Source organism: Parasteatoda tepidariorum, chromosome 2, assembly GCF_043381705.1.
Source record: "Parasteatoda tepidariorum isolate YZ-2023 chromosome 2, CAS_Ptep_4.0, whole genome shotgun sequence".
NCBI lineage: Eukaryota > Metazoa > Arthropoda > Arachnida > Araneae > Theridiidae > Parasteatoda > Parasteatoda tepidariorum.
Window position 1 is genome coordinate 92,533,814 of NC_092205.1, and position 26,172 is coordinate 92,559,985.

General features: G+C 27.4%; 1 protein-coding gene across 4 annotated transcripts in view; it reads right to left on the reverse strand.

The window, feature by feature from the left end:
* Positions 1 to 5,230: 5,230 nt before the first annotated feature.
* The window catches only part of LOC107442239 (lipoma-preferred partner homolog), a 40,467-nt gene continuing 19,525 nt past the window's right edge, over positions 5,231 to 26,172 (reverse strand). For all 4 annotated transcript variants that reach the window (XM_043051490.2, XM_043051489.2, XM_043051492.2 and 1 more), the window contains exons 4-10: positions 25,674 to 25,917; positions 21,797 to 21,898; positions 20,626 to 20,693; positions 16,901 to 16,948; positions 16,244 to 16,374; positions 14,406 to 14,526; positions 5,231 to 10,434 (exon numbers count right to left, since the gene is read on the reverse strand). In XM_043051490.2, the coding sequence (XP_042907424.1) occupies positions 10,306 to 10,434; positions 14,406 to 14,526; positions 16,244 to 16,374; positions 16,901 to 16,948; positions 20,626 to 20,693; positions 21,797 to 21,898; positions 25,674 to 25,917 (843 nt within the window). In that variant the 3' untranslated portion in view covers positions 5,231 to 10,305. The remainder of the gene's footprint in view (positions 10,435 to 14,405; positions 14,527 to 16,243; positions 16,375 to 16,900; positions 16,949 to 20,625; positions 20,694 to 21,796; positions 21,899 to 25,673; positions 25,918 to 26,172) is intronic.

Below are 26,172 nucleotides of genomic sequence, written 5' to 3' on the forward strand. Positions count from 1 at the left end.
ACTTATCACCAACTTAGAATAATTGATAATATGTAGTGATGAACTAAGACTAAGCAAATTAGTATGAAAAATTAAGAATAAAATTTGTTCTGCTTAACCAAAATATTTTTCCATCGCATTTCTCTTTTCTTTATCGAAGAGAAGAAATTAAAATACATTTGTTTGGAATTGAAAACGTTTCTGAATAAATAAAAGAGATTTTCATTATAAAAAATTGTCTTCGAAGATTAAATTTCTGGTTTTCACAGTTTGTAGAGCATATTTTTAAAACGATAATAATATTTCAAGTCCTATTACTTTTATTATTTTCATGAATTGTGCTTAATAATTTAGCAGTCAAAATAAAATAACCTCGCCTCCACGTTTGGCGTTCCCTGGGCAACATTGTGATAATAAACAAAGAATATATAAATTTTATTCTTTTTTATCATAGTGGCTAAGAAGGTTATGAAAAAAGTGGAACTTTGAAAGGAGAACTGTATTCTCATACTATGTATGGGAGTTATCAATAATTTATTGCAAATAATAACGAAAAAATATCAATTACTACTAATCATGATTACAAACAATCACAGTTTTTCTAATACTAGTAAGAACCATAATTACTATTGTAATTGAAAGGCTAAAGACGCATTAAAATACTTTTCATCCACAATATCTTGCTTATTGTTATTGTTCCACACAATTAATTTCCTAAAGAAAATTATTGAAGCAAAGAATAACATTCAAATCGAAAAGAATGTTTCATTTTTAGAAGAGAATAAATGAAAAACAAACAATATAAAAATTTTAGTTCTGATAATACTGATAATAATTATCGTTTTGATCCGAAAATAAGCTTCATTGTGTAAAATTCCTGCACAATGCCCGTTGTGAGCTTAGGATCATTATGTTTAAAGATTTCCAATATCGTGATTAGCGGCAGGATAGAGTCAATAGGGGAAACATTGCACATAGGCCACCTTAATTTTACAGACCAACTGGTGTCCAATGAACTGTAGCAGGTGGGATTAAAGCTGCTACCACTGCATTACACAAACTCTTGATAATTGCTATGAATACGTAAAAAACTGCTTGGGAAATGATTAAAGAATCACATAAAATGGCTTGAGAATCCACATGGCTTGGAAATTTTAATAATTTTATTACGTAAAGAATTATAAATTTTAAGAACCAAATAAAATTATTTTGGAGCCTTTATGCCTAGGTAAATAGTTGGGGGACCTGCGCAGCTTGGAAAACATAAGAATGTGTTAGGTATCTACAAGACTTAGGAATCTATATGGCAGGAAACATGCTAAATATTTAAGGGTCATATTAAGTTAGGGAAATAGGGAACAATGGGAAAATGTGTTGAGAGCCGCCTATATGTTTAGGAACCATAAAAAATAACTAAATGACTTACTTTGTTAGGGAAGCGTCCGAAATAACTTAACCTATATCGCTTATAAGCCATATAAAATAACTTAGTGCTTACAAAATGACTTAGAAATTTATGCAGCTAGGAAATCATGTAAAAGGGCTTATGAACATTTTATTTCAAACTATAGGGTCCGCATAAAATAATTAGGGGTTCCCTATGGCATGAGAAAACACAAGAATGGTTTGGTATACCATATGGCCTTTTATCCGTGAAGAAAACTGTTTAAAATATATGTCTTGTGAGTCACGAAGGAAGTCATGTAAAAATATATGGCTTTGGAACAACAGAAAATGGCTTTGGAACATATAGGGCAGGATACGTTTTTATAATGTGTAAGTTAATTATATTATTTGGGAACCATATAGCATAGTTAGGGGTTTACTTAGCATGGGAAATACAAAATAGGTTTTAAAGTTATGAAAAAAATATCTTGAAAACCATATAAAATAGCTTGGGAATATATAATTAGAATACAATCGATACACCTATATCTTGTAAACTAGTATCTGCTATTTATTTATTTTCCGTACTGTTTGGAGCAGCATGTTCTCATTTGAACCTTGTGCCACTAAACCCTACATTCAATCAATCAATCCACTATTTATTTTATAAATCTTAGCCATAAGAGAAATCTGCATGGAAAGCAAAAATAAAGCAAAACATTATCCAGTGTTACACTACCATGCTATACATTTTCAACTAAAAAAAGCTGAATTTATGTACAAAATTATAGCTGCATTTATTTGCTGTATAAAATTATAATTGCAAGGTAATTTAAAACCTACATTACAACATGTGTTCTTAAGTTTAATTTCTATTGATAAAATCCACTAAATTTTGTTTGACTTTTTAGTTCGAAATGCAAACAAAAAGGGAAAGGGATTTTATTACTTTCTCTAAAACGTAAGTGGCTTCGAAAATCAATTCGAGATCATTTTCCCCATAAAATGCGTTATCAAGTTTGAAATGTTCTGAAATATTTTGGGAAACAGGGAAAGTGGATCTCAAAGAAAACCTCGTTAAATAGAAAGTTCACTTCGCTATTTGGAAGTTATTTTACGAAGAAATTTCCAAAATATTCTTAGTTCCAAGAAAAAAATTCGCAAAATAGAGAAATTCGCACAATGGAAGTTCGTTGAATAGAAGTCCGACTGCATATATTTATACAGGATTATTCATAATTCCCTCCGCCTGTAAACGTCATTTTTCTTCACTACAACTGACTTCAGTGGTACATGCATGTTACTGCCATCTACCGGCAACTGCTTAAATTAAAAATTGAATACATTCGAAATAATTCATACGTTATTTTTTGCCGTATTCGTCTTCGTTTTTTTACTATAACGCTTCGAAACCCCGGAGGGAATTATGAATAACCCTGTATGTATATACATATATAAGCGTCACAAATCTAGCTATACTTGAAAGTAATACCTAACACTAAAACAACTAATTCACAAACAAAAAATTGCAAACCAATTAAGGTTGGGGAATTGCTAAAGTTTTTAGCTATTTGGTAGTTGCAACTATCATTTCGGAAAAAAAAAATTAGTTCAGGGCCTTAATTGTTGGTATCTACATCAAATACTAAATTCAATGCAAAAGTAAATATACATCAAAAATGTTACAATCAAAAGAAAATTTTAAAATTTTTTTTATTTCATATTTATAGAANATATTAATAAATATAAATATACCCACTATAAAAAGAAATCTTAAAATTTGTATTTGATTAACTTAGGAAGATTTTTTTCCCTGTACTGTACACTTTTAAAAATATTTTTTCTATACCCTATTTGTAACCAAAATTTAAGAATATTGCAATTTTTAAAAATTATTGTGACGTTCTTTCAGTAACAAAACAAAAAAATTACTTTAAAATTTCCATAAAACTTGTATGAAATTTAGTGCTCGAGGTATTTTATATAACGGGCACTCTGAGATTAGATTTCTAGAATCAAGCTCTAAATAGATAGATTTTTTTTTTTTAAAGGGAACTTTTTTAAGTAGGGCTTGCCAAAACTTTTAATTCGTGGCATAATTAAAAGCGGCATTTCTAAAAGCCCTAAAGCAGAAAGCGTCATTAGCTGCGTCGTACGTCGCAAAGCAATCAATTTCTCCGTAGAACAATTTATGCCCAAGGCGCTATGTAAGTTTTATACACTGGGGTAATAACTTTTGATCTATTATGCAGGCATTCACATATAATTTAATATAAAATTAAGTTGTTGTTTTTTATCCAATTTTAGTTTTTTTTTTTTCCCTAAAAATCCATTTATAAAAAATGGAAATAATTGAATATAACTAGTGAGAAGTTTCAGTCTATTTTTAACAATTATAGAACAACAATTATAGAATATTAACAGTCTATTTTTATAGGCAAAAATACTTCAGGGCCGTTTTTATGAACTAGAAAGAAAAAAAAGCTGGTAGTAAAACCATTTCTAATCAAGCTTGTTTTAAGTAGAAATAAAGAGCCTACGAAATTTATTTAAATCCAAAATGTGTAATTATTAAAATCTAAAATGTATAAACAGGAAGAGATTCTGAGAGGTGAAAATAGTAAGTCCTGTGATAATGAACATTCACTTAATATCTGATAGAATTTGTCTTTTACTATTTTTCATTTGCTTGCAGATTTTTTATTTTTATAAGCTTTTTTATAAGGTTAAAATAAATAGATCTATAGAAATTCACAGTATTATTTTCAAACTAATCTCTTATTCCGATTTTATTTTCAAAAAAAAAATAATAATAAAATGGATAAATAGATGAAACAAAACTTACGTTTATGTTTGTTACATATAGAATTCAGCCATTAATCAATCTAATTTTATTTAAAAAAAAAAAAATAATAATAATGAGAGTGATGATTTGAAGGAATTTTTTTTCCCCCAAATAATTTAAAATTATGTTTTACTTAAGTAAACAATTACTTTTAATTTTACCTTTTTATTGTTAAAAAATTTACAATGCATTCAAATTGAATGTTGTTGCATTTTTTTATTATTTTCTTAAACCAATAAATTGTTTTCAATTTTAAAAAAAAATGTAAACAAAGCTTACACGTTTTTCTTTCTTTTTTTTATCAATACTTTTAAAATTTGGTATAAAGTCGATCCATTTTTATTGTATTAATTTTAAAAAAATAAGGAATGTTATTGATGTTTTGAAAGCATTTTTTTATAATTAAAATTTTTGGACTGATGGTAGACCGAAAAGGATTGTGGTTGAATGAATTGTGAAAACGATGAATAGAAAAAAAAAATTTTTTTTGGTTAATGTTGGGCACTTGGTTGGGTCTCTTTCCCATAGGCCTCTGAAATGCCAGAATTGCTTACTCTCTTATCGTTACCCAGTGGGCACCTATGGCTAAGTCACGGCGGTGGAGTAGCGTCGCCCACGTCATACAACCACGAAACCCGTTTATAGGACAGATTACATTCACACAGAAGACGTAGAACACAAAGAGAGAAAGAAACATCCATGCTCTGAGCGGGATTCGAACCCGCAACCAGAATAGAACAATGTGAAAAGCACATTTCGCATATGTGGCAAAAATCGATAAGGGGAAAAAAATCTCATTTTCGAAAAGAGAAAAAGTACTTTTTAAAAACACTCAATGAAAAAAAAAACCCCTTTAAGAGCTTTTTAAAAAACGAAAATAAGCACCTTTAAGCACTTTTTAAAAATGATATGCACCCTGCTTTTAGTAGGATTCGAAGTAAAATAATGGATTTTTTTTTTTTTTAAATTCAAGTTTGAAGCAAAATGTGAAAATTAAAACTAAAAAGTAATTACACAAACTTGCTTGAAAAAAAATAATTTTAATAACTATAATATATGTTTCATAATTTGTAAATGAATACAAAGTAAAATTTACACAATTGATAACTCTAAACAAAGGACAATTTAAAAAGAATTTTGATAAATATTAAAAAAAGAAAGTTTAACAACCCATGTGAAAAAAATATATAAATTGTCAAATGAATAAAAAATAAACAAATAAATGTCAAATATTCCTTAATTACAAACTATTTCCAACAACTGTACAGACATCAGTTTTCGTCCAACATTTCACAATAACTATAAATTTAAAATAAATTATAATTGCTTTCCACAATAACAACAAATAAAATTTAATTGTTTTTCCTTCGATATAAAATTATGCAAATTTTCAAAATAAATTCATAAGTACAAATAAGATACCTAGTAACACACTCGTAACCAACATGAGATATTTCTTCGTTTTAAATAGAATATAGCATTTCTTAACTTACTGGTGGCTTTGACATTTACATTTTTTCTGCTTTCACACGTACAAAACATCTTATTCGAAGCAGAAAAAGAAAAGTTATATTTTTTTACGTTCAAGAAGGTAGAAAGAAATGTAGTAGGTAGAAAATTGAGTGAAGTCAGGGATCTGTTAAGAAGAAATTTGGGTCCGTTAATGAACCTTTCACAAAATATCTTTTCATAAAAATAAACCCTTCACAAAATAATTTATCTTTTAATCTGACCCTTCACAGATTTGTTTATCTTCATTATTGTTTTGTTAATCGAATAAAATTTGTCATTCGAATTGTTTTTCTAATCGAATAAAATCGGGAAAAGAAAGACAGCTCAAGACAAACTAAGTTTCCTTAAGTTTAAATTTCAAATGTAGTATTCTAAGAAAATGTTTCTTTTACAAACATCGTGTGCGCAATCCTTATTAATATTAAATCATAATTTTTTTATGAAAAAATAATTGATCAATTTATATTTATTCATAAAATTAATTAATAGAATATTATGTAAATAAAAATTAATTTCTGGCTATTTTTTAAATAAAATATTACAAATTTAAGAATTATTTAAGTTTACTTAATGCGTAACATATTAAAAGTGATACATTACTAAGTTATTTAAAATATGTCAATTGAAATTATTAAAAATGTGAGTGATTTTGTTTCCATTATTCGTCCGAAATGAATATTCTGTGTTGAGCAGTAAATGCTAAATATCAAATATTTGTATGTTGCATCTATAATTTAGTAGCAGCAATTGTTGAGCAGAATCTTGTATCTATTTACAATTTAAAAACTTCTTGAAAAGGATTTTAGCAATTTTTGCAATAACAGGACCCTATTTGCACAAATTCACAAAAGCAGGACCCTGGTTGAAAGAATGTGACTTAACGCTTATTTTATATTCACAAACTATGAATAGTTTTTTCACAATTTTTCAAAAACAGGACCTTTTACAAAATGTCTGCACAGACCCCTGAAAGTTTTTTACCACATGACTATTTGGGAGGGGGGAACTACAACCCACAAACAGAACTGCCCGTGGGTTAAAAATAAGAAAGATCAATGGGAAACGAAAAGCGCATTTTAAAAATGCAAAAAGCAAGTCACTCACTCTTTATAGCTTTTTGGCACCTTCTACAGAAATTTAACTATACAGTTTAATTTATTACAGTGATCTCCCTAAAATTATCTTCCATCTCCATTCAAGAGGGGAAAAAAACTTACAACAAAAATTGAGAATTCATAATGTATGTAAGAAGCAAAAATTTTTTAAGATGCAAAATTGCATGATGCATTTATAAATAGATAAAAATTAAATTGCTTTGTAACGAAACAAAATGAAGCTCTATCCAAATTAACTAGCCAGTTACTAATTACGTCTATCACATTTTTTAAGTTCAACTGTTCTGGTTTTTCACTAAATATAAACAACTGAGTTAATTTCAAAATTCAAGAATCATTTTTTTAAAAGAATGGCATTTAATCTTGGAGTCATAGCTGAATTATAAAAACATATTTGACTTGAAAATAATAAACTGTACACATCTTATAACATTACACTGTAACAGATTTGTAAAGATTTTGTTATAGGAAAAGAAAAAAAAACAAATCAGGATGTTAAATTGAATTTTAAACTTTAGCCCAGCAAACTCAACACAAGAAAAGTTTTTCAATTTTCATCACGAAACATGTCTATAGTTTTCAAAAAAAATTTATAATAATAATAAAAAATTCGCATTGACTTATATTTTTCATAAAATAAATCATTACAAAATAATATTTTATACTTTTTAGATAAAATTAAGAGACTTAAATACAATTAATAAGCATTATGAATACTTTAATTTAAAAACCATTATTTTTGAAAACATAAATTTTAAGATTTTCTCCAAAATACATTTAATTAATTTCACTACAGTACTTTTTCTCTAAATTTCTTAGAAAGCATAATGTACAGAAATGAGTTAAATGCATAAGTACAAGTTTTATTATCAATAGAATTATTTAAAAAAAAAAAATTTAAATTAACTTACGATATAGCAATTTAACAAAAGATCTAATATCAATTGATTTAACTGCCAAGATTATACTTTCTATAAATTTTTAATTTGATTCACATTAAAGCTTTGAAAAGAGTTAAAACTTTTAAAATAAATAAACGTTTAAGTAACATATGTGCAAAAACACGTAATAAGCAATAAACTATCTGAAAATTATGCCTTTTCAAGTTTCTAGGGATTGCTTTTCGGATTTTTCTTCATATTGACACAACATTCAGCTTTATATGAAAATGTTAATTGACATTTATTTCATTTGTAGAGCACACTTTTATTCTAAAATATCACATGCAACATTTTACAAAAGTTATTAAAGACTCAGTTTAAAAGTACAAACAGACAAAGAGAGCAGAAATTACTGACAGCAATCTACAAAGAGTATGAAAAACACTTCATATTTAAAAAGTGAAACACACATATCAACATTCTAACTTTATTAATTTTAATTCTATCTTTGATTGAATCAGAATAATGGTTTTTATCAGAACAGTGGTGTAAGCGTTGCAATTGGGAAGGGGAGTACTTTAACATTCCTAAAGAATATATAATATTTTAAAACATTAGTAGTATAAATTCATCTCATAACATCTGTAACAAATTGTAAATCACTAGTTTGATTATTTGAACAAAGCAAAAATAGCAGAAAAAGAATCTTCTAATATTGATAAAGCAGTTACAGGAGTAAATTCATCTCTTTCAGGGCTTTAAAAAACATTAACTTACAATTTTTTTAAATTATTATTATCGTTACTTTAGTAGATTAAACATGCCTAATTATCAATCAAATTATATGTACAAACATATACATCCTTGAATGCCATATGAAACTAATATTGTTTGCAAGGGAATCTTAAAAAAAAAAATCAGGTAAGGCAAATGTTCCTGTTGGTTTTTGCAAAAAATAGAATAAGCTTTCTCTTTTGAGGAAATCTGTCTTTGAGTCTGGCAGAATTTACACAAAAATTGTTTAATACTTTTATGCAGCATTCAAAAAAGTTTGTAAATTTGGTTGTGAAATTATGAAAAAACGGTTAAGCTATTTAATTTTTATACATTAATTTTGTTGGAATAATTAATTTGGGAGTAAGCCCAAAATTGATTTTCACCAATTCAGTAAAACCGTAGATTTTGAAACAAATCTTTAGACAGAATCTATTTTGCAAGTCTTGGTGTTTATATGGTTCCTACAATACTTATAATTCATTCATAAAAACTATGTTTTTGACAAATATTATCATTTCAAATGTAACTCATATTAACAACATAACAGGTACTATCAATAAAAAAATAAGGGAAAACAATCTTAATTTTTTAAAGCAACAGCATACACAAACCGGCTACAATTAATTTTAGTCCTACTCTTTATAATCAAAGTCCTAATTATCCGATAATCACTAATTTGAGTTTCACTGTTTATGATGCATGCACAATTCCGATGAAATAGAACAATTTATACCAGATTAGTAATTGAAATGAATAATGCTAGAGGTAAACATTTACCTTTGCAATAACCAAAACTTTTTAATTACATATAAGTACACAATTCAATAAATAATTATACAGCCGTCAAAAACTTAATTGCTCAAAAGTGTAAAATGTAAGGGAACATAAAATCCATCATGCGTATGATTTTTTGACAAAAATATTTCTCAAGTGCATGTTCAATTCAATCTTATTAAAAAAGGAATTTCATCTAAATATGTGTTTTTCAAACGACGTTATTTTATAAGGGGGATTGCTACATTTTTTAACACCAAAATACGCTGAATACAAATACTTAGTCAAAGCTGGTATCAGCTACGATTATCAGTACACCTCAGTATCTAGTCACTATTTACTCCTCAAAAAAGATCTTGTAGTAAATTTTCTCTTACTAGTTAAATAAATAAACCTCAAATAAATTTTTAATTTTTAATGTACTAAAAGCAATATAGTGTGTATTTGTAAGCTTTTTTAGTTTAAAAAAATACATAAGGTTTTAAAGTTAAAATAAACACTGATAAGCTGTAATTCGTAATTGGAAATTTTTATATTTAAATATTTTTTTAAAAAATTCGAGTAATCTTAATTTAATATGTAAAGATAAATTCATACTTTACATTGAAATACAAAAATTAAATAATTTCAAAATCAATAATACAATTTATTCCAAACATCAAATAATCATTTTTCACATGGTTAAACATTAAAAAACTCATTCTATCAAAATTAAATATCTTAAACTCTAAAAATATTGATCCAATCTTTTAAAAATTATAAAACCAATGGAAAACAAAAGCATCATCATTATTTATGCCAAGTAAAATATAATAGACTAGATAATATTTCTTATAAAATAACAACACAAAAACATTAAAAATATATATATATATATCAAAATGCGTGAAGGGAAAAAAGTTTTTTCTCCACAAGTAATTGACATTGGAAGTATATTCAGATTCAATTTGAGAACAAACTTGTGCCTTCCACATAGAAAAAACATTTTTTAACCGAGGAATGAAAAAAAAGGGGAGGACAGGTAGAAAGTCTATAATTATAATTCCGTCGTCATACAGGAAGTGAGTGCTTGCACCCTCTTTGCGTTGCAGCTACGGCATAGAATGTGGTCATCTAATGGATAACAGCTTCCCTCTGCTTCCGAGGACAATCTTAACCCACAGTCCTAGAGTAAAGAAAGAGTAGAAATTAATTCCTAATTAAATTTACTATTGTTAGAATTTATCAGAGGAGTAAAAATAATTTTTTTTTGGGGGGGGGGATTATCAGCTAGCCAAGAAAAGTAGGAAACCCATCATATGGAGACAGACTGGTAAAGAAAACCAGCTTAAACTTTACGACATTAGGTCAGAGACAGGAGGAATAGGCTTATGTGCCAGTCAGGCTTAAGTCAGAACCAGGATGTATATGATTTTCATGAATAGATTTTTCTTTTAAAAAACTCACTGGTTTGAATCAGGCAGGGGTGATCGTGAGCCCAAGCCAAAATTCCGGAAAATTTCTTGAGTTAAAAAAAAAGTCTAAATTGAAAAAAATCTAAACAAGTTTATTTTTCCTTTTTCTCAATATTTCTTAGTTTACTTAAAATATATTTACAATTTTACACAACCCTATGNGGGGGGAATGTTTTATGAGGGCTCTTTAAATTAGCACGTGATATTTATTTACAGTAAGTAAGGGAGTTTTTTTTTATCTCTCGCTACTTTCGATTTTCGGATTAGTTTTTAGTGGATAATTAGATCTTGTAGGCTTTAATTTTTTTTCTTTTTACCGTTAGAATGTCGAAGCATCGAAAATTTTTAACTGAGTTGGAAATAGAGGAAATTATGCAAAATATTTAAACTTATTAATATTTATATTACATTTAAACAAGAAATAACTTAAGTAAATAAAGTATCCATAGAAATATATATAAAGCATATGTCACTTAAATACTCTACAGAACAATATTAAACAACGCGCTGATATTTCGGCAATTTCATGGAATTAGGCTTAACATCAAAAAACCCTCCGGCCCTGGGGAGACACTCGCTAGAGAGACTGCCGGCCTCAGCGGTAAGCGCGCTTTCGCGCTTTGCGTCGCGAAAGGGTTAAGTCAGAACCAGGCTGTATATGATTTTCTTGAATAGATTTTTCTTTTAAAAAACTCACTGGTTTGAATCAGGCAGGGGTGATCCGTGAGCCCAAGCCAAAATTCCGGAAAATTTCTTGAGTTAAAAAAAAGTTTAAATTGAAAAAAATTTAAACAAGTTTATTTTTCCTTTTTCTCAATATTTCTTAGTTTACTTAAAATATATTAACAATTTTACACATACCTACGATGACCTGGAGAAGTAATTAAAATTTACAAATATGTCTTTTTTTCTTGAGTTTAAGATTATAACAACTATTTACTGATAAAAAAAGAATATTAATCATGATTATAAGCTTATAAAGTATTTCTCTGGCTCTCCCTTACAAACAAATAAAATAAACTGTTTTTAAGTTCCACCTTTGAAAATTTGATTTCCGGAAACTTTTGTGATCAATGATTTTTTGAAACAACCTTCGATCAACGGAAACTTCCGGATCACTGTTAGCGAAAAATACGGAAATCCGGATTTTTTCCGTAGCACAATCAGCCCTGATCAGGTATCTAAAGACTACAATCCAGAGCCATGGTGGCTCAGAGGATAGAGCGTTCTCCTTCCAATGAGGTAAGCCGGGTTCGAATCCCAGCAATAGCTGGTCGATACGAATTCCGCACTCGTTTCACAACGACAAATATCCTCAGTGGTAGGCGGATTATGAGTTCGAATCCCCTTTCCATCAGGCTAACCGTGAGTGATTTTTGTGGTTTTACTCACCGTGTAATGCAAATTTGAGTTAATTCCATTAAAAAGTCTTCCACGAAGGCAAATTTCTAATTATACTTGGTCCCGGAGTTCCCTTGTCTTCTGGATTGGGTCCAAAATTACAAGGCTACGGAGTTGAAATAAGTAGTAATAAACCCAGAATTGGGTTGACTGTTCAACGACGGTTATAAAATAAAATAATATCCACATTTTGAAAGTTCGCCTGTGAGCATTACTAATTCAGCTAATTTGACTAAACTTACACTGTACAACAAACTCTTGTACCTAAAGTATTTCACTCGCTGGCTAGATCTGAAATGAAACTTTAAGTTCATTCCAAAGCAACAGAGCTCAAAATTAGAAGTGGCAGTTCTCTAGATCTACAGTTGAAGTAAGGAATGCTGTTTTTGTTTTCTGATTTTCAATCAAGTGTTTTGGGCTGTGTTATTGTCATAAATACCATATTTTATCATATTTGTGACACATTCACTGTATTACAATTTTTGATTAAAATTCACTTACTTTCAGTTTGTTAGCATGATGAGCTATTGTATGGACAACAGGATCAACATACTTAAAAATGCCATACAAAACAATTAAAAATAGTACAAAAATTATTAAAATTATTTTTAAATTTCTAAGGTTGAAACAAAGAGTTTTTACCCAGTTTCTTAACATTTTTGCTGGCTAGGTTCGGACTTAGTGAAGCAATCAGAGCAGTCCTTGTTTAAATTATTAAATTTAAAAAAATTTAAGATAATCATGTTTTTGATAAAGATTTTAAGTAGTGAGAGTAAAAGCAAAATTTTACTAAAGAAGATAATTTTTTTAAAAAAACATTACTACTACACGTACTAAATGCTATTATATTAAAAAGCAATGCCAAGAACAGAGATAAAAATGTGTAGATAAATCTTAAATTTTTATTTACAGTCAGTATCAGTTTTCTTTAGTTGGAAGCAGAAAAATTTTATATTTTGAAAATTAAAAGTTACTGTAATAATTTTAAGAAAACAATAGATCCATGAAAATAGGATTCAAATTTTCTTGTTAGGCTAAATTAAGCCTTACCTATTGAAACGCAGTGCTATAAGCGAAAGCAGAGAGCACACCGCACTTTACTATACTCATAATTTTAATTAAGAAAGCATTTTGTTTTATTTATGTTGCCAATACATATTCTACTATCCTTTGTGTGCAAATTATATAATCTTTATATTGAATTAATATTAAGAAATATAAAAGAAAAATCAGTAAATCTATTTTTTCAAAGTCATTTTGTGTTTTATAAGAATAAACAAAGATTGTGTTTGATATTATATTTACAGGTGATGTGAAAGTGGGAACATCCATAACTACCTTCTATTTAAAAAAAAATTCATTAGTATTAACTACTCTATCAATAGACTGGCAAGATCTGACAACAAAGAGAACTGTATGGAAAAATACTCTTGAGAAAGCCAAGGCCTAGGCTGTCATGTCAATAATGATTATTACTGGAATGGGGGTCGGGATAGCCTGGTTGGTAGAGCATTGAACTTGTGTTTATGAGAACAGGAGTTCAGATCCAGACGACTAAAGTATCCTCGTGTATTAAATGGTGACTAGAGCATGCATAATCTGTCAGTGTCACAAAGTCCTCCAAGTTCTCTTAACAAATCAATAACTCTGGGGGTAGTAATCCAGGAGTTCTCTTGTCTTCAAGATTATATTCAAAATTAAACGGCTATGAAGTTGAAAATTGGTAGTCGTAAACTCAAATTTGGGTTGGGGGTGTTCAACAACGGTTATAAAATATTATTGGAATGCACTTTACAATAACAGAGCTCTTTAAGTAAAATCCTAATGTAAAAACTAAGAGAAACTCACTTTCATGGCAAATTTGAGCGAATCTATTAAGAAAAAAACTAGCCTAACAGCTAAACAGTTAACCTAAATATGTTAACATTGAGTTGATCCTTGCACAAGAGCAAGAATAAGATACCACAGATATTGTAAGTGGTATTACAAAAAATAGCCTGAATTGAAAGATACATATTCTTTAAAGAACTTTCTCAGAATTTTATAAAGATGTACAAATCCTCCAGAAAAAAGTAAGTACTTGATTAAATGACGAATGAACAAAAGTAGTTTAAATTTCCCCGATTATGAACTTTATTTTAATTAAATTCCCTGAAAATAAAATCATTTTTAGAGATTTTAATAAAATCTTTACAGATGTAATTATTTTTCACAAAATTAAGTTTTAGGCAAGTCATCAGCTAATATTCAAAAGGGATAGAATTTAAATAAAATTTTTTACCTCACATCTGTAGCAATGAACATGAAAACTGCGATCAAGAGCAACCACTCTGACAGTTTCATCCTTTCCAGGTTCGGGCATAATCGGCAAGTTGCAAACACAACACCGAGGTGCGAATTTTCTGAAATAAAAATAGATTTTTAATAACTTTGTTTCCATGGTTGTCATTAGAAATTCAAAATATTGCATATAAATAAACTTTTCTAAAATCACTGGATGTAATGCAATACACTGAAAATAAAATCCAACATTCATTTGTTATGAAATATCAATTTTATAAGAAATGAGATAAATGTAAATAACTCTGCATGTACTTTACTTAGTTTTTTTGCTGTGAGATAAATTCAGTGAACAATGTTAACATGGTAATACGGGCAAACTGTGTCACCAAATTAGTATTTCTAAGGTTATCTAAAACCAAATATTTATTTTGGTTATAGCTATGGTTTTAAAAGTGTTACTATCAAACTAGATAATTTTAAATTAACGGCAGTTGATATAAAAAAAAGTTTCGTTAGCTGAAAAGCAAAATTAATGGATGGTAATGTATTGATTAGAATGCCAGTATTATTATTGATGCCACTGATAATTAATTTTTGTTGTGTTTACCAATTGAAGTAAAATAATAAGCTATATACTAAAAAAAGGACTACATCACCAAATTAGTATTTTGTTAATAGAATTCTTTTAAAACATGTTTTTATAAAGAGTAATTAAAAGAAAAAAAGTAACTAGGTATTGAAATGCAAAATTAATGGGAAAGTGGTATTAAATTGTTTCGGAGAAACATAATCAAGCATTGTTGGTCTCAATAATAGTATGGCGATTTTAATTTAATTAATATATGTATAGTAAATATATATATTTATAAGATGTACTACAACTCAAAATTTATGAAATAAAGGTATACTTACTCATTTAGGAAAAACGTAAGAAAATCCAAACTACTATTGGCACCAATGATGATTAATTAATGTTGGTAATATGCATTAATTGAAATAAAAAAAATAGCCTATGCACTCAAAAGCAAAGCTAATGGTGAAAAGCTACTTATTCATTTACAGGAACCATAGAAAATCGCCATACATAGATGACACATAATAAATTTTGATAATGCCTACTAATGGTATAATGCAACTGGTGCAGATTTAATAAGAATTCAACAAAAAATTTCTGTAGTTTCAGAAAATATATTTCCAGTAGTATAAAAAGTAGTGTATTAATACTTTAATGAAATAGAATTAAAAGACCTTTTTTCTACCTCTACAATATTTTAATTGCAACAGTATATCAAAAGTCAGATAGATAAAGGACCATGTTCTAAATTCCTTACAAAGGTCTTATAAGAATTTTATTTGATATTAAAAATGTAATTTCTAACAAATTTAATTTCTATAATATTTAATTTCTAACATAGTTAAAAAAAATTTCATCCATTTATTGCATGCAAGATAACTTGCACTTAGCAGAAAGAGCTTTGTGTGGCATAAAGAGTTTACTATTTCATACTTAGAAATTTGCTATTCAACAGAGGGAAATAAAATCAAACAAATGAAGACAAAAAAATTTAACTAAAGTTACAAAAAGCTCAAGATAAATATGAATTCAATTTATAAAATAAAAATTTTTTAAATTGTTATCATTTAAGAAGTCTATTCAAAAACAAAAAATACTTCTTTAAAGAGAGGTAGAAAAAAAAATTTGCTTAAATTATTTAATAAATGGAGATGAATCATTTTTTAAGTTATTAATGATCAGAAGGAAATAAATTATAATAATTTTTATGCATGAATTAACAGTTATAAAGCAACACTGAGATATGAATAGAAAATACTCACTTGTGAAAATCATCTATACAGTAAATTTGATTGGTAGCATCCACTGTAAATGGAATACCATCTAAACATTTTCCACAAACCACACAGGTGAAACAACTAGGATGGAATGGTTTTCCTGTAGCTCGTAATATCTAAAAATCAATTTTATTTTAACAATCATTATTGTAAATATGTAATATACAATCCTAAGATTAATAAGCTTTAATGCGGCACAAACATAATTTAGTGACATAAAAAATGCAGAATGTTTATTTTATTGAATTAACTTATTTGTATTGTATTATCGACGAAATAAGTATCACCTATCAAAATATAATGAAACAATTTCAGTTAAAAAAAAAAGTCGAGTAAAATTATTCACACTAATTGTTTAATATTAACATAAAAACATGATTAACACTATTACATAAAATGCATATATTTTGACAAAATTTTAATAGTACATGATAAGGACATACTAAATACCCAAGTTAAAATTGTAAATTTAATTAATAAATTTCGAACAAAACTATTTACTAAATTAAACATCCAACTGTTTTTCAATCAACATATATAAATTTAGATTTAACTTGATTGTTTTGAACCTAAAGTTTCTTGAAATATTACTAATTTCAGTTCACATCAAATAATCAACATTATATACAAATATTTACTTACACGATCAAGAATTCTGCCTCCACAAACACAGCATTTTTCTAATGTGTTCTGGAAAATAAAAAATAAATTTTAATTAAAAAAAAATTCAGAGAGAAGTAATGATATAGTGTGCAACAAAATTTAGAAACACTCTAAATTCTACATCATTATAATTAACCATACTTATCATTATCATAAATTTTCTTATTCATAATAATAAAAAAAAATTCCCCAATCATTTTACTGCAATTATAATAAATATACATGACAAGATTTGAAGTTAAAAAAATGCTACAGTTAAAATATTCAAATTTTACTTGCCTCAAAAATTTAGACTCAAAAGTACGTAAATTCAGATTTTTAACAAATAGTGCTAAATTAGAAAGTTGTCACATATTCAGCTGTCATTATGATTCCTTTTAAATTTCCACAATACAAAAGCCAGAACAGTTAATGCATGAAGAAATTTTTAGAATTAAGAAGATAAAATTCGAAAATAAGTCTATTACAAAAATCTTAGCCTAACAAAGTCTATCAAAGTAAGATAGATAAACATTTTCAGCCCATGGTAAGAATTACAAACCGTAATTATGTTGTAAGAAACTGTGAGACTCTCAAAAATCAAATAGGCCACATTGTTTTAAAAGATCTAATTTGTATTGGTTATCAAACTTATGAAACCGGATAAAGCAAAAAGTGCAAGATGGCCTAAATTTCTTACTCTTAAATTACATAGATAGCTATTATAATTAATAATTAGTGAGAAAGAAAAGTTTAGGTCCACAAATGAATTCATACGGCTCTAAACAATGTAATCTAAATGTAATAGGACAAGCAAATCGCATAAGCTAAGAAAGAGACTAAATGATGAATACAAGCAAGACAATACATAAATCTACATCTATAAAATAATGTCTAAGAGCTAAAATATATTGCAGTTTTAAGCTATCTTTATGACCTGGTCTAAATTTGCAAAAAATGTTTTGGTAATCATATTAGGAGCTGCATGTGAGAACAGGAAGCAGTACTCATTGGTACTGAAACCAAAAGAGGTCATTAAAAAAGTATGAATATTGATTTAGGAAACATGCATGATCTTGTCCTTTCAATTGAAAAAACTCTGATTAAATAAATGGTTAATCAAATCAATCATTAAATTTTGTGCTTATTTTCTCAGAATAAATATCGTCATTTGTATCTCAACTTTTGGGGTAGTTTAAACTAGTAAAAATGTGTTCCCTTTACTACTTTAATTTTTTAGATATTGTTTTTATGGACTATGGTATCAATTTATTATATATTCAGTAAAACCATTAGGAAAAAGTGTCTTATTTTAGAATTTATAACATTTTATGTGTGCACTTTAAAGAGATAAAAAATTCTTAAGACATTTTTCAAAAAAGGCATCTTAAGAGGATTAATGAACAAATTGTATAACTCTAACAAATATGAGAATAGGTATATTATGAAATTTAAATTAATTTATTTTGAAAATTTGCTTATTATTTTATTGAAATAATACTCATTTTAATAACTTCAGGGAGAAAACGGAAATGACTAATATTCTGCCACAGTTGCAAATCTTGATTTGTGCATTTTTTTTTTTCTCTGAATGAATGTTTTCTTTAACTCAAATATCCTCATTCTTAGTTCAGTATTGTAAGTTTAGCTGTGGAATGTTTATATAGATCTAAATGGGGAAAAAAATATTCCCATGTTGTAAATTTTCACATTACATATCACTCTGTTACAAAGGAACTAAGATTTTTCTTCAATTGTTCCGGAAATATAAGTTCTTGATTGCATGATTTATTTCCTTTGAAAATTTTTTAATATTTATACGCTTTGTGCAGAACCTTGCTTTAAATTTTAAAATCTTAAAATAATTTAAGTTTTAAAATTTTCGCAGATAATTCAGATAAGTATTTTTTTCCTTAAGAATGTTATAAAAGAAATATATAAATAGTCAAACTTGTTTACTATAAGCCTGAACTTAACAAGATCTTAGGTTAAATGAGTAAATTTCTAATAAATGATTTAATGGATAAAAAAGTCCATAGAAACCATGTTATTACAAGCAGAATACCAACTTAATGAAATAAATTTTAATATGTTTGAAATATATTTTATAGATATTGCTAAAGGAGAAAAAATAAGTATTAGGTGATCCATTAATTAGCCACTGTTCTTGATCAGATACTTGGGATGGGGTTACAGCTAACTAGACTCCCAAAATTCAACATTTTCTTTCAACATTCATCAAATTTAGATAATATAATTCTTTAAGTACTGACAAGACTTAGTAGTCCCACTAATATTATTTCCATACAGCATTGAAACGGAACAAAATATCAAATCAGAATTTGTTTGTCCCTGTAATAATAATTTCCCTTTATTATTACAACACATGATTATTTGAAGTTGAACATCACTTATAAAATTATTTAGTTGTTGATATTTCATTCAAGGACTCTATTTTGTGTCCCTCAATTTTCTATCTCGATCAATTTTGCAAGCAAGTCTTTCATACTTTTTTTCTTGGAATTTTTAACTAGTTATAAAACAAAGTATTAAATGATTAACATTAATTAATATTTTATAATGTTGGGTAAGTCCTAAATTAAAATTTTATGAAAAATTGGAAAATAATAATATCGAATAGTATAAAAATATTTTTCAAAGTGTATAATAGACTTTATTTAATCAGACAAAAAAAAAATAAAGCTTTACAAATTTTCGATAATTTTTGGTAATTAAAGGGTTAATTTGCTATTATTTGATTTAAATTTTATTTCAGGCTAAAAAAATTAGCTTTTAATTATTACACCTTGGCTACGATAGGAAAATCTAAACTAATAGAGAACTATAACAAGTTTAAAACTAACAACTCCAATTTGATTTTCTTACTAATTTTATGTTACTTTTGGTCTATTTATGGACTTTTTATAACAATAATAAACAATTAAGTAAGAATATGATAAGCATGTAAGTAAAAAAGTTGGTAATGTGTAATGAGAAATTGTGCTACTGAATTTTATTTCAGTAATAATATGTACTGAATAAAAACAAACTTTTTTTTTTTGAAATCAACAAAGAATGCATTTTCAAAAATATAATTAAAGTTTAAATTAAACCAACAATTCAATAGTTTAAAAATACTTGACAATGAATATTTTTTTACAAATATAAACTATCTCTACAAGCACCATTTCTATTTGTTTTTGGTCACACTAGCTTAATAAAAAATTATATGCAAGTTAGAAAAATCAGCATTAAATGAAATAAAAATGGCTAGAAAGTATTTTCATTTACGTCCTCTCATAAATATGTGAATTCCCCTAAATCATTCGTTCACTGATGTTGCACTACCAATAATGTGAATAATCAAAAGCTCACTAAATAGTATTTATTTATTATGATAAGTTTATTCTCATTTAAAAATGTCACTCCACACTTATTTTTAAGACAATAAATGAAAGTTAAAATTCTGTATAAGNCGTTCTCTGATGTTGCACTACCAATAATGTGAATAATCAAAAGCTCACTAAATAGTATTTATTTATTATGATAAGCTTATTCTCATTTAAAAATGTCATTAATCACACAATATCAGTCCACACTTATTTTTAAGACAATAAATGAAAGTTAAAATTCTGTATAAGTAACAGTTCCTCTTAATAAATAACAATTATTGTTTGAGAAAAATATTAAGAAATAGATTGTATGTAAAAGAAAAAATTAAATACCAAATAATCATCTTCACAAAAAGGTTTTCCATCTTTAGCATAAAAGGGTTTTCCTCTTAGTTCTTTGTCTAAAAAAAGAGGAAAAAAAATTTTAAAATAAAAAAACAATAAAACACAAACAAAAATATGGATGTTAATTCAAAAGAAATTTAACTATAATTTTAAGATAATTTTTTCCTGCATACAGACAGTGATAAGGTATGCTTTTGGAAACTTAATTATATGTTTTATATGTTCCTTAAAGTTGTCAAGCTTTCATGTAAAAAATAAAATAGATTCAATGTAAATTAATTCTTGCATTGAATAGTCATAAGACATAGACATAAATTCTTGCACTGAACCATGCATAATTTATTTAATTAATGCAAAAAGTAATTTCAATGCAGCTGTAATCAAGATATAATTATTTTCCTACTTGTGTGGTTATAATACTTGTTTTTACTTCAAAAATTTTATTTGTTCATAGGGCTGCATTCATATATTTACAAGCCATGAAATAAAGTTTCAATTCTACATTAACTACACTTATAGCATAGAAAAATAATAGAATACCAACTTAGTATAATTAAGTTATCCAAAAATATTTAAAATAAATACGAAAAGTCTATAAGTAAGAACATCTTTTTAATAGTGACATAAAATCTACTATAACTAAATAAATTTATATAGTTTTGCTTTATTATTTTTTAAATGCTTCACATAATGTAACTCTATGGTATTTAAAAATGACTTTTTTTTATAATTGCATAATTTAGTTTATACTAATTTTGTATAGTTAAAAAGAGTTTACTATATTCAGAGCATTCAATTACCTTCTAAACTATTGTAATTTCATAACAATGTTCACTGTAGTTCACAGTAGTTCAAATGAATAGCAGTAGAGATTTCAAGCATATTTTGTTTTCATTGCTTTTGATTGAATTCAATAAATAGAATACTAACATATTCATTTTGCTTCAGAAAACTAACTTTTGCTAAGATATTCATTTTACCCGTTGCACGCGCTAAGTGACTTACACTTAGTATTTTGATAATCACCACTCACAAGTCTTAAATGATATTTTTTTAAACTTGCAAGAAAAGTTTGATTTTATGAATTTAAGCATATTTATACATAACAGCGTATATAAATTAAAGGGTAATAAAATTAAGAAGGTAATAAAACACTTACAGCATACATGACATGTAAAGCAAGCTATGTGGTAGACATGTTCCATTGCGGTACAACCACTACCCTCACCCAATACTTTTTCACCACATTTATAACACATACCTGTAAAGAAAAGCAAAAATCAGAAAAAGAATTCTGATAAGCATATTCTTACCAATAAATAAACTGACTTCAAAAATCAGTAAGTCAGCAGCAGCGAAATATCAATAAGTCAGCATTACTTTTATCACAAAATGTTAAAGGAATTAACATTAAGAAGATAGCAAAATTAATGTGTCATAAGAAGCTTTAAAAATAGGAAAGAAGTAATAAAATCCTTGCCTTTTATATATATTTTTAAAATATTTGAAAAAAAAAATTTTTGATAACTAATATTAAAAATTCATAGCTTAAAATAGATTCTTGGATTAATTTTAAGATAGATATAGAAATCGTTCTCTAACAAAGAGCCGAATATTCCAATTAAAAGATTATATTCTGAAGTTAATGGATAATAATTCTTGGAAATAGATTCATTAAGGAAATAACAAAAAATCCCTTGTAATCTGTAAGGCCTCATCTGTAAAAATGAATTGAGATGGTTAAATTTTCCCTTTTTCATGACGTTCAATTAGGTTTAAGATTTTCTTGTAACCAATTCCTTTTCAGAGAACCTAAATAAGAAGCAGAACACAAGGCTTTTTCACAATATGTTTGCTAATGTAACTGCATCTGTAATGGCCAAACTCAAATACCCTCAATGCGGAATCCTTTTTATTAAAGAATTTGCAGTAATAAGCTGAATAAATATTAAAAGAAATCAACATTGGTGTAGTATGTTTACCAAAGAAAAGAGGTACATATATCTACCAAAAAAATTAATAAATAAATAATATGTACAGGTGGTCGTGGAGATAAGCAATTATTGAAATTAGTTATGTTTGGCCACTTTTTTGGATCTTTGTAAGATCCATGTAAAACTATATTGAGGCATACTTTAAATTTAAAGTTAAGTGGTGATAGAGCTGTTTATTAATAACATCAAGTTATTCCAGGTAAGTTGATCAATTAGTGTAATAAACTAAATCTGATGTAAAAGAGACATTACATGGAAACTTGGAACTAATGTGGATTGTGGAACTAACAATATTAACAAAAACAGAGCTAAAATACATACATTGAATTTGAATGTTAACATGCTAACAGAAATGATGAAAACAAATCAGCAAAAAAATATACAAAAATTCCTTTATTATCACTTAGCATTATCATTTACCTATAACAGGTATTTCTTCTTCCTCCTCCTCTTCTATTGAAAGCATGAGAATAAAAACAAAGTATGTTTTTCAAAACATTGTATACAAGGAAATTATTTAGTTCAGTTTGGTGCTTTTAAGATAAGAATTTTAAAAAAAATTAACATTAATGATGATAAAAATAGCTAATATGTGAAATATTATTTATCTGAAATATGCACACAAGCTGAATATTAAAGAAAATGAAAAAGAAATATTAGATGAGAAAAAAATACAGAAAGTTAAATTGTATAAACTACCCATTTTTCAGGAATCAAATTGCTTGCTTTACTGAAGGCTATGGATAACATAGGTATATTTATCTCAGTTGTTGCATTTGTCACTATAAGCTATTGCTAACTGTTTTGAATTTTATAAAATAATGAAAATATGCTATGTGACAATATTTTAAATTAGTTCTTTCAAAATTTAAATTATTTTGTAATTATGTGACAGGAAAAAGATAAATTTCCTCCTTCGCTCATAGTTATGGCAAAAATAAAAGTAGATTTTAGTCAAGGAAATTTACAAGAACTGCTTTTCAAATGTAATTCAAGTATGTTTATAGTTGAGAATATTCAAAGGAAGACAAATTGCAATTTCCTGATTTTCTCCAACAGAATTCAAAGACTTTTAAAGTTTTTCAAGTAACATGAGAACTCTGTATGGAAAAAAAATTCTAATTATTAAATTATTTCCTTATCTTTCTCATATATATTTAATTTAAGAACACAAAACATTAAAATATTTTTTTCTGAATACGTACATATTAATACAACAATTTTTAATTAAATGTATTATTATTACACCTGAAATAAGATTGAATTACGAAAATTTTCACTTTGAACAGATTTCGAATAGTGAATAATTAGCATAAAAAAGTATCTGGATATGCGTTATTTAATTTAACATCAAAAACTTCGGTAAAAATGCAGAGGCGAATCAAATCATTTTGTCCAAAAAAAAAAGTATATTTTTACATTTAAAAAAAAATTATCCAAGAAGACAGAGCTTTTAAAAAAAATCCATTGAATTCTAACTTATTATTAAAAGATATACGTAAGACAGTATATCTACCATAAAATTCTGGATCACTTGAGTTTTCCATGCTCTGAACCATCAAATCAGTAAGTCTGTCTACCTCAGCTACCTCCTTACCTCCCGGTCTATTGGGTGCACCTTTACCACGACCCGAAGCTGGATAATACGAGGAATACAAAGAAGTACTACCGCTACCCATACTGTAATTGGAACGATTGCTCATTTGACTGGGAGGTCGTGGAGTGATAGGCTCATAAATTGAACTAGTATCATAGGAACTCTGAAACAATATAGGATTAAAAAAAGTCATTATNACACATTGGTCAATTCCTACATCAAGTAGCATGGGAACTCTGAATGGAAAAAAAATTCTAACTATTACTTTGTTATCTTTATCATATATATTTCATTCAAGAACATAAAACATTAAAATATTTTTTTCTGAATATGTACATATTAATACAACAATTTCAAATTAAATGCATTATTATTACACCTGAATTAAGATTGAATTATGAAAATTTTCACTTTGAATAGATCTTGAATAGTGAATAATTAACATAAAAAAGCATCTGAACATGTTTTATTTAATTTAACATCAAAAATTTTGGTAAAATAGAATCAAATCAGTTTGTCCAAAAAAAAGGTATATTTTTACATTAAAAAGAAATTATCCAAGAAAAAACCTGCCAAGATTGGCAAAATAAAATAATGGAGATTTTACTAGTGACATTTTTCATTCTACGCGTAAAGTTTTGATACGTTGTGCATTATTGTGTAAGTCAAAAAGAGAAACTCAAAATTGAAAATAATATAAGCACTTATATTTAGCTAGTAAGTAAAAAATGTGTATATAAATCTTAATCTAAAGAAGATCTTTTTAAAAAAAAACCTATTATTTATAATTATTAAACTATTTTGTTTTATAACCGTCGTTGAACAGCCAACTCAATTTTGGGTTTATGACTACTAATGTGCAACTTTGTAGCCTTGTCATTTTGAACCCAATCCAGGAGACAATTTGCCTATCTCGGAGGACTTTTTGATGGAACTAACTCGTATTTGAGTAACATGAAGAGGAAAACCATGAGAACCTTCCATAGTTAGCCTGACTCTCTCTTAAGGAACTCTAACCCGTGATCTGTCTACCACTGAGGATATTTCACTTGAGCACTCTGTTCGGTGCAAGCCGGATGTGGAATTCACATCAAGCAGTCATCGCTAGGATTTGAACCCAATTCACCTTATTGGAAGGCGAAGGCTCTATCCCCAGAGCCATCCATGCTCGACTTAAACTATTAACGCTCAACATACTGCAGTACTGGTGATAGCACTATCTGTTGAGGAATAAGAGAAGTATTTTTGCCGTCAGTAGATATTTTATCACCAAACTATTACTTTCTTTTAAATTTCTTCAACAAACACAGAAAAATTTGATTACATACGGGTAAATAGAAGAGAGTTGTAAAATACAGGACTTGGCAAGCATGCAAGACAGAGCTTTAAATAAAAACTATTGAATTCTAACTTATTACAAGAAATACATGAGACAGTATATCTACCATAAAATTCTGGATCACTTGAGTTTTCCATGCTCTGAACCATCAAATCAGTAAGTCTGTCCACCTCAGCTACCTCTTTACCACCCGGTCTATTGGGTGCACCTTTACCACGACCCGAAGCCGGATAATACGAGGAATATAAAGAAGTACTACCGCTACCCATACTGTAATTGGAACGATTGCTCATTTGACTGGGAGGTCGTGGAGTGATAGGCTCATAAATTGAACTAGTATCATAGGAACTCTGAAACAATATAGGATTAAAAAAAATCATTATTCTCACTGCTGAATATTACCATAACAATTGTTAATTATATTACAATTACAATTAACATATACATATTACAATTAACATAAAGTGGGCTTTGGGCAGAATGTTCAAATTTATTACAAAAAGGATGTTTCTGAAATCACTTATAAGTAATGTTAAAGTTAGTTAAAATAATTATATTTGACGGATGCAATGTGAGCTTTAAAAATTCTACATACGCATTTTGCT